The sequence below is a fragment of the Octopus sinensis genome, linkage group LG5 (genome assembly GCF_006345805.1).
Source record: "Octopus sinensis linkage group LG5, ASM634580v1, whole genome shotgun sequence".
NCBI lineage: Eukaryota > Metazoa > Mollusca > Cephalopoda > Octopoda > Octopodidae > Octopus > Octopus sinensis.
Window position 1 is genome coordinate 46,195,556 of NC_043001.1, and position 12,912 is coordinate 46,208,467.

The 12,912-nt window shown below is 38.7% G+C and overlaps 1 protein-coding gene across 2 annotated transcripts in view; it reads right to left on the bottom strand.

The window, feature by feature from the left end:
• Positions 1-12,912, bottom strand: part of LOC115212136 (WD repeat-containing protein on Y chromosome-like) — a 130,579-nt gene that overhangs the window by 110,748 nt on the left and 6,919 nt on the right. For both annotated transcript variants that reach the window (XM_036503394.1, XM_036503393.1), the window contains one exon: positions 2,048-2,109. In XM_036503394.1, coding sequence (XP_036359287.1) covers positions 2,048-2,109 — 62 coding nt within the window. The remainder of the gene's footprint in view (positions 1-2,047; positions 2,110-12,912) is intronic.

Sequence of the window (12,912 nt, forward strand, 5' to 3'; positions counted from 1 at the left end):
CAAGGATGTTATATAGACCTCCTTGACTCAAGTTAGAGAAGGGGTGCGTATTATATACAAGGCTTAAGTTTTTCAGAGGTACAGCCCCCTAAAAATTCCCTGCGTATTATACTCTAGGGTGGACTATACTCGAGAATTTACGGTAATCTTCCAAGCAGTTGAAAACCGAAAATCAAACTTGGAGACCTAAGTTTAATTCTCGGTTGCAGGATTTCCCCTTTCAGTGATGTTATCTAGTGCCTAGAGTATGGTACAGCTGTTATCAATTCCCAATTACAATGGTATTTTCTTTCTTCTAGAAATTCCCTGCATCATATTCGTAGATAATATGTAGAATTTCAGGCTGCACACTCATGTCTGTCGAAAGACGACGATGAAGATTCCTTACCCATTCTTGTCATGACCAGCAAAAATAACTTTGTATGATATAGAAACAGACTGAATTGGGGGAGAAAAAAATCCTTGTGACATTGTACACAGAACAGTCGTCGCCAACTTTTTAAAGGAACAATTGGAAGAGCCAAATTTGGAGGGTAATTCAGTAAAAGTCGTATACTAAACGTGCAAATGCTGAACTGTGTGTTATCGATCGAAGGACTAGATTTAAATTTAACAATCATGTCGAAGATTCAAGTAAAACATATGATACAAATTTTAATGAACAAAGTTAGTTAAGTCTAACGTCATGTTAGCTTGAAAAACCCTTACGACTTTAATGTGATATTTAAGGCTGAACTTTCTCAGCAAGTTTAATGCTCACTGTTGTGTTAGTTATAGAAACCCTTAATATTTGAAGCTTTGGTCTAAATCTGGATTTCACTAATGAAAATTTTGGCACGAGAGCCATGGGAGTTTATTTACAGGACCGCGAGTTGAGAGTACTGACATAGTGCATATCATCACATTTCAGAGTGAACAGCAAATTTTTCGAATAAGAGAAGGTAATATAGTGTGTTTAGAAGATCGAACCTGATTGTGTGATCGATTACATACTTATCATTTTCAGATCGAACCATGCTGTTCTAAAAGAGGAAGAATGCATTGGATTATATAGACCTTGATATATTGGGTTCACAATCATGAGGTAGTGAGTTCGATTCCCGGACGGGCTGTATGTTTTGTTCTTGAGTAAGTCACTTTATTTCACGTTGCTTCAGTTCACACTCAGCTATAGAAATGAGTTGCGACGTCACAGGTGCCAAGCTGTATCGGTCTTTGTCTTTCGCTTGGATAAAATCGATGGCGTGGTGAAAGGAGGCTGGCATGGATGGGCGACTGCTGATATTCCATAAACAATCTTGCTCGGACATGTGCCCTCAGAGGGTCACTTTCTAGGTGCAATCCCATGGCTATTCATGACCGAAGGGGATCTTTAACCTATATATTGTATTTAAAACCTGAAATCTTAGGAAACAAATTTTCTTTCTTTTCGCTTATGTCTGGGGAGAAAGGTAAGCGTCTCTGTTCATTTTCAGGCCCCGGAGATTGGTGGGGAGAAGTGAAGAAGTTCACCTCAGGCCAGATCCCTGTCTCGAATGTAGAAAGAGTGAAGAAACTAGCGTTATTTTTGGACCTTACTCTTCGTCTGACAGTGAGGCAAAAAAGAGAGTTTTATAAATAAGAGAAGTAATTTAAAGGCAGAGCATCCAAGTAAGATTTACTAAGGTGCAACAAGACCGTTTTCGAAACCGGGAGTGGTATGCACGCGCGTGTGTGCGGTGGGGTTCAAACGTGAACTGTGATTATTTTAAAGGATGGACCCGGAGATAGTTATGGTCTCACCAGCGCTTTGGCTCCGCGAACGACGCACCAGCCGACAACCCCTGTCATAGCTGAGGGATCCGATCTCAATATATATGTTGTATATATATCTTATCGTCAGTTAAACAATTAAAGGCAGATTAGGAAGTAAATAATGAAATTACATACTGTAATTTATTCAGTTCAGCGCTGTAATGTTTCTGATAATTTGTCACTTAACTATTTAACCTTTATAACGTATTAAAACGATAATAACAACGATATCAGCAATAGATATTTTACTCACTTTTCTATGGTTTCCGGATTTGAGAAACTTTTCCGGCGCGATTTGTCTCCAATATCGCAATTCTGAAAAATATATAGACAGAGAGATAATTAGATAATTAGGCAGACAGACAGAGGGTAAGGAAGAGAGTGAAAGAGAGAGAGGAAGAGAGAGTGAAAGAGAGAGAGGAAGAGAGAGTGAAAGAGAGAGAGGAAGAGAGAGTGAAAGAGAGAGAGGAAGAGAGAGTGAGAGAGAGATATTCTAGGGACAGATAAAATGACATATATACATACATATATGTATGGGCTCCTTGAGAGCGGTCAGCTAAAAGTTTTTTGTGCATTTTGATGTCGACATAAGTTTCCTTGATTTTCCTGAAGAGAAATCTGCATAATGTACTCCTTATTCCTTCGGAATTAGGAATATGCAGCCTTCGAAACATATGTCGAGAATAAAGGATATTTGTTAACTAGTCGTTCAACTCCATTCTTTCATATACTTATAATTTTAAAATAAACATACAAATTTCCGCACGAAGACACGTAGTCTATGCCCTAGCGACGTAGCTTCAACCGTGTTCTTTCTGATGTGAATTTGCTACCCAGGTATCGGTTATCTTTCGAATTATCCTTAATAAGATAATTCATTCAATTACTCATATATATATATATACACACATATGTGTGTGTGTGTATGTTTGTGTGTCTGTGTTTGTCCCCCCAACATCGCTTGACAACCGATGCTGGTGTGTTTACGTCCCCGTAACTTAGCGGTTCGGCAAGAGAGACTGATAGAGTAAGTACTAGGCTTACAAAGAATAAGTCCTGGGGGCGATTTGCTCGACTAAAGGCTCCAGCATGACCGCAGTCAAATGACTGAAACAAATAACAAAAGAATATCACACAACACAAAATACAACACATAATATACATCATACAACACAGCCAAAAATGAGATGTACTTGTAATTCACATTCTGTGTCACGCTGAATCTCCATGAGAGCTCTGTTAAGGGTATGCATGTCTGTGGAGTGCTCAGCCACCTGCACGTTAATTTCCATTGATCGGATCAACTGGAACCCTTGTCATTGTAATCGATGGAGTGCCAGTTATTACAGCATAACTGACTGCGTATTGCTGTTGAATATGGCGCATTCTGTGTTGTGTATTGAAATACAGGTACTACTCATTGTTGTCTGCTGAGTGGACTGGAACAACGGGAAATAAAGTATCTTGCTCACACTGCTGAGAATCGAACTCAAGACCTTACGAACATGAGCCGAATACCCTAACCACTAAGCTGTGCGCCTTCACTATGTTGTAATACAGTTAATAAATATTTCCTATGATGGATAGAGATTCTTTGAAATTACTTACATGCAACAATGAAAATCAATAAAAACTTCTTAAAATTTGAAGAGTGAATACAAAGAATGATGATCAGAACAAGACAGCCTTTGAGTTTGTTTTTCTGTACAAGATTGTCCATCCTACCCCTATTCATGCGTATTGGAATGAGCGTGTGAATGTATTTTTGTTTGTAGGTGTAAATCACGTGTATGGTATTTATTTAATATATCTATATTCGAAGGCGGCAAGTTGGCAGAAACCTTAGCACGCCGGGGTCTATCTAATCGACTGGATCCCTCCCGCCAAATTTCAGGCTTTGTGCCTAGAGTAGAAAAGAATATCTATATCCGAAGGCGGCGAGCTGGCAGAAACGTTAGCACTCTGGGCGAAATGCGAAGCCGTATTTCGTCCGCCATTAAGTTCTGAGTTCAAATTCTGCCGAGGTCGACTTTGCCTTTCATCCTTTCGGGGTTGATTAAATAAGTACCAGTTACGCACTGAGGTCGATATAATCGACTTAATCCCTTTGTCTGTCCTTGTTTGTCCCCTCTGTGTTTAGCCCCTTGTGGGTAGTAAAGAAATAGGTATTTCGTCTGCCGTTACGTTCTGAGTTCAAATTTCGCCGAGGTTGACTTTGCCTTTCATCCTTTCGGGGTCGATAAATTAAGTACCAGTTACGCACTGGGGTCGATGTAATCGACTTAATTCCTTTGTCTGTCCTTGTTTGTCCCCTCTATGTTTAGCCCCTTGTAGGCAATAAAGAAATAAGAAACGTTAGCGCGTCTGTCTTTACATTCTGAATTCAAATTCCGCTGAGGTCGACTTTACCTGTCATCCTTTCGGAGTCGATAAATTAAGTACCAGCTGCGTACTTGGATCGATCTAATCGACTGGCTCCCTCCCCCAAAATTTCGGGCCTTGTGCCTAGAGTAGAAAAGAATATATCTATATTCGTTTTTGCTGTTTAAATTCATATCACTGGTCGCTCTGAGTTTTCACCAATTTCCTAAAGAAGTGTGTACTTCAATAGAAAACTCGTAATGTATTCTCTTCACTTTTAAGGACTTTTACTGCTGTCGTTTAACTGATTCTGTTTGAACGATACCCCCCCCCCATGCTATTCAAAGACGGTCTTAAATCAAAAGCTGATCGTAAGTCAATTTTCTTAGTTACTAAGATAGATCCTGTCTCTATCATTATTACCGTGCAAGCTTCCAGTTGACGTCAGAAGGTTTGCAGGTGTAATATCTTTGGAACAGAAGGCAACGAACTGGCGCGCCGGGCGAAACAGTGGCATTTCGCTCGTCTTTAGGCTTTGAGTTCAAATCTTGCCGAGATCGACTTTACCTTTCATTATTTCGAGGTCAATAAAATAAATATCAGTTGAAGAGTGGGGCCAATTTAATCGACTTATTGCACTCCTAATATCGCTGGCCTTGTGGCAGAATTTGAAGCCATTATTTGTGTGCTTGTATGAAAGCGGCGAACTGGCAGAATCCTTAGCCCGCTGGACAAATTACTTTGCAGCATTTCTTCAGGTTTTACGTTCCGAGTTCAAACACTGTGGAGGTCGACTTTACTTTTCATCCTTTCGGAATCGATAAAACAGGAGCCAGTTGATCACGGTTCGAAGTAATGGATTTACCCCCTACCTTGAAATTGCTGGTCTTGTGGCAAAATTTGAAACCGATATCTATGGAACAAATTTCCTTTACTGCCCAATCAAGTATCCCAAATCATCGTATCAGTACTGGTACTGTCAATGAACTTCATTTGGTCACATTCCATTGAGAGTGTCTTGTTCAGATTATGAACATTTCAGCGGACCATCATAATAATAAAAATTATTATATCTGCATTTGTTTTAATGTTAACATTGGAAAAATCCACATTTTTCATTAAAAAAATTAGGACCTGGGTTTGCACCCCTTAGCAAATTTTGTTGCTGGGCCACTGTTTATTATGACAATATTCAGTTTTATTTCAAGATTTCTTGCTAATAGAGAAAGATCCGATTTGTAACCCAGGTCCAAGGCTCCTTCATCGAAATTTCAAAAATATCAACAGGATATTTTTGATGTATGTGTGTATATGTGCAGTATTTGGACTCAGTGCAAGTGTATGTATGTATGTATGTATGGATGTATGTATGTATATATGTATGTTTGAATGATTGTATGTATGTATGTATGTTTGTTTGTGTGCATGACTATGTATGTATGTATGTATGCATGTTTGTATGTTTGAATTAATTATGTTTAAAGATATGTTTGTATGTCTACACATGTCTATGTATGTGTTTTGTGTACCGAACCTCAAGAATATTTTACATATTTTTGCAATTTACATTACTGGCTGGTAATTATCTAATTAGCTATGTCGTTTCTGCTTTTGTGAAGGCCACCTTTTTGAAGAATGGTACTCATACAGTCAGTTCCATTACTAACAAGTCCTGTAGTCACAGGTATAACAAATGTGTGTGTGTGTGTGGTGTGTGTGTGTGTGTGTGTGTTTATGCTTCTAGTGTTATATTTCAAATTTCTCACTCATAAAGAACCATTTGTTAACCTAGAAAGAAGACTCTAGGCTCTTTCACTGGGATTTAGGCAATATGAATTATGTATGTATGTTAGCTTCTAAGCATGTATTCATGTTTGTATATATATATGCATGTATGTGTGTGTGTGTGTGTGTGGGTCTTGGATGGGTAGGTGTGAGTGTAAGTGTATGTATACCTGTCATTGCATGCACAGATCTGCATTTTTTTTTACTCAAGTATGCACATACATATGTATCTATGTCTAAACATACCGCAGGCTATGCTATGTATGAGTGCATATTTGTGTGCATGTGTGTGCATGTATATATGTCTATATGTATGTAAGTATACATACATATATACATATATACACACATATCTATCTATATATGATCCTTTCTGCTATAGGCACAAGGCCTGAAATTTTGGGGAAGGAGACAGTCGATTATATCGATCCCTGTACTCAACTGGTACTCAATTTATCGACCCCGAAAGGATGAAAAGTAAAGTCGACCTCGGCGGAATTTGAACCCAGAGCGTAACGGCAGACGAAATACCGCTAAGCATTTCATCCCGCGTGCTAACGACTCTTTTCTACTCCAGGCAAAAGGCCCGAAATTTTTGGGGAGTGGGGGCCAGTCGATTAGATCGACCCCAGTACTCAACTGGTACATAGTTTATCGACCCCGAAAGGATTAAAAGCAAAGTCAACCTCGGCGGAATTTGAACTCAGAACGTAAAGACAGACGAAATACCTATTTCTTTACTACACAAGGAGCTACACACAGAGGGGACAAACAAGGACAGACAAATGGATTAAGTCGATTATATCGACCCCAGTGCGTAACTGGTACTTAATTTATCGACCCAGAAAGGACGAAAGGCAAAGTCGACCTCGGCGGAATTTGAACTCAGAACGTAGCGGCAGACGAAATACCTATTTCTTTACTACCCACAAGGGACTAAACACAGAGAGGACAAACAAGGACAGACATCGACCCCAGTGCGTAACTGGTACTTGATTTATCGACCCCGAAAGGACGAAAGGCAAAGTCGACCTCGGCGGAAGTTGAACTCAGAACGTAGGGGCAGACGAAATACCGCAAAGCATTTCGCCTGGCGTGCTAACGATTCTGCCAGCTCGCCGCCTTTCTGTTCATATATAATGACTTCATTATGTAGCCGTAATGTATACGTTTATGTCTCATTCAGTAATGTTACCTGAAATATAGACACTTTCTTCAGTCATAGATCACAGGTCAAACATAAATTTCTCAGCAGGGAAATTTATATACCTTCATTTCTCCCTTCTTCCTTTCTTTCTTTCTTTGTTTCTTTGTTTCTTTCTTTATTTCTTTCTTTCTTTCTTTCTTTCTTTCTTTCTTTCTTTCTTTCTTTCTTTCTTTCTTTGTCTTTCGTTTCTTTCCTGTCTGTTTGTCTGACTATATAGCACCACCTTTAGTCGAACACATCAACCCCAGGACTTATTTTTTTGTAAGCCTAGTACTTATTCTAACGGGCTCCTTTTACCGAACCGCTAAGTTGCGGGGACGTAAACACATCAGCATCGGTTGTCAAGCGATGTTGGAGGGACAAACACACACACACACACACACACACACACACACACACACACATATATATATATATATATATATATATATATATATATACATATATATGACGGGCTTCATTCAGTTTCCGTCTACCAAATCCACTCACAAGGCTTTGGTCGGCCCGAGGATATAGTAGAAGGCACTTATAGTAGAACCCGGAACCATGTTGCTCGTAAGCAAGCAACTTACCACACAGCCACTCCTACGCCTAAAAAAAAAAAACACTGATAAAAAAGAGAAAATTACATTTCTTCTCCGACATTGGTGAGTTCATATCAATGATGTTCACACTGCAGGGAAACAAAAATGGAAAGAAGAGAGAATTCTCAAAGATTGATGTTCTGGTCAGAAACAATAGGGGATACTTGTTAGTATTGGGTTAATGTGGATGAGACACAATGAAGGTGGTCACGGAAAGAGGAGGAGAGATGAATGTGAAATATGCAAGTAAAGAAGTTAAGAGAAGCATCGATTGCTGTTGTGAGTTCGACTTTGCTTTTCATCCTTTCGGGGTCTACACAATAAGAACCAGTCAAATATTAGGGTATCTCGGCCTGTCGCTCCTCTCAAAACTGCTCGCCTTGTGCCAAGTTTAGAAAGAAAAAAAAATGTTAATTTTCTTAAACATGACAATTTTTTTCGCTCCTCACTCTTTTAACCCTCGCAGGCCCACCCCGTTGAGAAACACTGGTCTAGGACGAGCGTATAGTTGCAGCAGCTCTGTCTCAGATGTATTCTAAGTCTTAGGCAATATTGATGACCAGCAACTGACTGAAGCTGAAGTATTTTCCCGTCTTAAAGAGGAAAGCTCGTCTTAGCTATGTTATGTATGCGGAGGTTCAGAGGTGTATTGTGGTTGTTATCATTACTCTGGCTTTATCATTTTCACTACTCTGGCATAATCATTTAAATATTCAAACGTTGAATTAAATATTCAAACGTTAAGATATTTCTATACGTGATAAAGGCACAACATTGACTTTCCGGAACATTTAGTTCAGCGACTATTCCGGATTACTGAATTTTCCGAACCAAGAGTGGCCGCACTCTAAATTAAATAAATATTGGTTCCAAATTTGGTACAAAGCCTGTAATTACGGGGGAGCGGTGGTTAAGTCGATTACACCGACCTCAGTGACCAACCGGTACTTATTTTGTCGATTCCGAAAGGATAAAAGACAAGGTCGACCTCGGCGAAATTTGAATTCAGAACGTAAAGACAAACGAAATGCTGTTAAGCATTTTCCCAGCGTGCTAACGATTCCGATAGTTCACCGCCTTAAATTAAGCAAGCATTAAATTTACTTAAAATAATTAAATGAAAAACGGGTACTTGAACATTGGTATAAATCATACAAATTTATTAATAATATACTATGCTCGGTGAGGCGGTGAGCTGGCAGAAACGTTAGCACGCCTGGCGAAATGCGTAGCCGTATTTCGTCTGCCGTTACGTTCTGAGTTCAAATTCCGCCGAGGCCGAATTTGCTTTTCATCCTTTCGGGGTCGATAAATTAAATACCAGTTGAATGCCGGGGTCAATATAACCGACTATACCCCTCCACCAAATTTCAGGCTTTGTGCTTATAGTAGAAAGGAATATACTGTGCTCGATACTAGTTTGTGCAAGGTACCAGTAAACTAGTATGGCGGGTGCGGAAATCAGAAGTTCCTGCTCGTAAGGTTCCGGATTATCAGAATCTAGAAAGTCGGCGAATTACCTGTATTACTTGAACTTAATCTTTGTTTTTGAGTGTATATAATATGATCTGAAAGCAAAGTACGACCTGATTTTATAATAAATACTAATTTACCATATTTTGTAAACGTGTAGCACTCACCTAGCACGCTCAAACTATATACACCGCTGGTGTACTCGTCAGAGCTAGCATTTCTAGTAACTTTTTATTTTAAATGTATGTCCTTTATGACTAGTGAAGGCGCGTGGCCGAGTGGTCAGGGGTGTTGCACTTGCGACCTTCTGATCTTAGTTTCGATTCCCGGACCGGACGGTCTGTTGTGTTCTTGAGAAAAAAAAACAGCTCATTCCACTTACCCTAGTTCACTCAGCTGTAAATAATTAACACTGTGATGACAGGTGTCCTGTTCAGGGAGTGAGGATATTGTAATGTCATTAATTTATATGTTAGCATTTGCACTTGCGTGTATAGGTGAAAGCTCAGTATAGAAAACAGTATAGTAAACACATAGTAGTGCTCGAGTGAACTGAACTTTACTTCAAATACTTTATCCAGGACTTCGTTGACAACGTCTGGAGTGGCTATAAGATATATCCAGGCAAGCTGATATGGAGATAGTGATGCAAATAAATACGATTAGGTTTGATGTATATACATACTTACACGTACATATATATATATTATATATATATATATATATATATATATATATATATATATATATATATATATAAGGTAAAGGGTATAGACAGCTTTCGGTCATAAACGACCATGGGATTGCACCTTGAAAGTGACCCTCTGAGGCACAACTCCGGGCAAAGTTGTTTGTAGAAGACCAGCAGTTGCCCATGCATACCAATCTCCCCTCTCCGTGCCACTGATGTTGTCCAAGGAAAAAGCAAAGACCAATACATCTTGGCACCTGTAACATCACAACTCATTTCTACAGCTGAGTCAACTGGAGCAATGTGAAATAAAGTGTCTTTCTCAAGAACACAACACACATGATTGTGAGTCCAACGCTCTACCCACTGAGCCATGTAGATATCTATAGATACATATAACTACTTATATTCATAAAGGTAAACACACACACACACACACACACACACACACACACACACATGCAAATATATTTACACAGAGTATACAAAATTTAGAACACCAAGAAGAGAATACACAATTTCTTAACTCGACAGCTGTTTCAGGAAACTCGGAATTTCGTAATAATCGTAATGTTCATAATCAACAGGTGGAAAATACAAAGAGCCTTGGGTATGCAACCAGTAAACAGTCACATAGAAATATCACTGTAAGTCCGGCTACCTTTATCAGTGTACGAATATATGTTTCTGTTTTGTTTCTCAAATTGCACACCGACAGAGGTTCGTTTACGTCTACTTCCTTCCTCCATTAGCTACTACTATTTGTAACTAAAGAGGGTGATATATCAAGATTGTTTCACTAGTTTTATACAGTGACTGTCTTTTGACAATCTTTCCTTTTGAACGATGTATTGATGGTGACTCGACTGTTCAGCCCAGCACAAGGTATTTAGACTACATGTGGATGATGTCTGTGTGTTGTATGCTAAGGAAGAGTTAGGAGTGTTTCATCTTCATAGATGTAAGAGTCGTTAGTCGCTTAGAGCAAGTCGTCGTTAATGAAAGAAGGAAGATGTAAACGAACCTTAGTGTCGATTTAGAGTTGATTTAGTGTTTGTTGTTGTTCAATCTTTGGTCAGACCTGATTAAGCTGACTTATAATCAAAGGCTTTCAACTTTAACCACATCGTCTTGTTTTCTGGATATATATATATATATATATATATATATAATATATATATATATATATATATATAACTGCATTATTCAGTGTATCCATTACGTTTTAAGATGGCTGGGTACGATCTGATCATTACGGAGGAAAGTGAAAATCATTGTGCTACAGGACATCTTAGTAAAGGCTATCTCCATTGCCTTTGAGATGTTGGAAGGGAGTACACTAAGACAGTGACTGGGAGAATCAGAGTGAGGTTTTGTTAATGGGATAGTTGATGTCTAAATTTCAAAGAGATTCGTTTCTGGTTTGGAGTAAGGCACTATCTCTGTTGGGTTGAAATTTGAGAAATAGAACGGGAACTTAAATTCACAAATAGACACATGCATACGTACACAGATACTAACATATAGTCACACACATACACATATACATATGAAAAAATAAGGTAGACATATACGCAAATGCATAAATCTTTCTATTCTTCTCTCTCTCTCTCTATCCCTCTCTCTCTCATTCTCTTTCTGTGTGTGTGTGCGTGTGAGTGTTTGTCCCCAACGACCACTGGACAGTCGGTATTAGTGTGTTTACGTCCTCGTAACTTAGCAGTTGTGCAACAGTGACCGACAGAGTAAGTACCAGGCTTAAAAAAAGTACCGGTGACCATTCATTAGACTAAAAATTCTGCGAGGCAGTGCTCCAGCATGGCTGCAGCCTAATGATAAAATCAAGTTAAAGATAAAATAAATGCCATCCATAGGTAAGACTATATGGGATAGATGTAGCAAATATTGCTAATATTAAAGACATACATGCGTTTCAACACGAGGAATATTTTGCGGAACATTTCCTTCTAAACTTGTACCAAATGTAATCATAATGAGTCTAATATAATTGTTTGTTGTTTATCTTTTACTTGTTTCAGTCATTTGACGGCGACCATGCTGGGGCATTGACTTGCGAGGATTAGTCGAGCACTTATTTCTAAGTTTCCTATTTATCCCTTTGGTATCTTTGCCGAACTGATAGGTTACGGGGACGTGAACAAACCGATACCGGTTGTCAAACGGAGGGGGCGACAAACCAAAGATACATACGCAAACATACATACATACATATACACATATAACACACGCACGCACCCCCCCACACGCGCGCGCATACATATATACAAATCTACACATGCACTGACTCCAAATACTACACATATATATACACACACATGCACAAATACCCCGTTGATGGTGTTGAAATTCCATTGAAGGAGCCTTCGGACTAGGTTAGGAACCGGCTCTTTCTCAATTGGCAAGAAATCTTGAAATAAAACTGAATAATGACATACATACATACATACATACATACATACATACATACATACATGTAATTAATGGGACTCTGAGATATGTAACACACTGCCTAAATACAAATCTTGGGAAATTAAGTTTCTCAAAACCAGGAAGGGGAAAGCTGATTCGTAGACTACAAATCCAAGCCATCACTGGAACTGTAAAAATCTGTAAAACTTTTCAGAAGTTTATTATTTAAGTATATATGAGCATACCTAGATGCAAGTATATGCATGAGAAGACATAAAATAAAACATACAAATCTGCACATACATACATACATACATACATACATACATACATACATACATACATACATACATACATACATACATACATACATACATACATACATACACACATACATACATACATACATACATACATACATACATACATACATACATACATACATACATACATACATACATACATACATATCCGATGAGCTTCCATACAATTTCCATCTACCAAATTTACTCATACGCATTGGTTACTCGAAGCCATATTTGAAGACACTTGCGCAAGGTGCCATACGGAGGGACTTAACTCGAAAT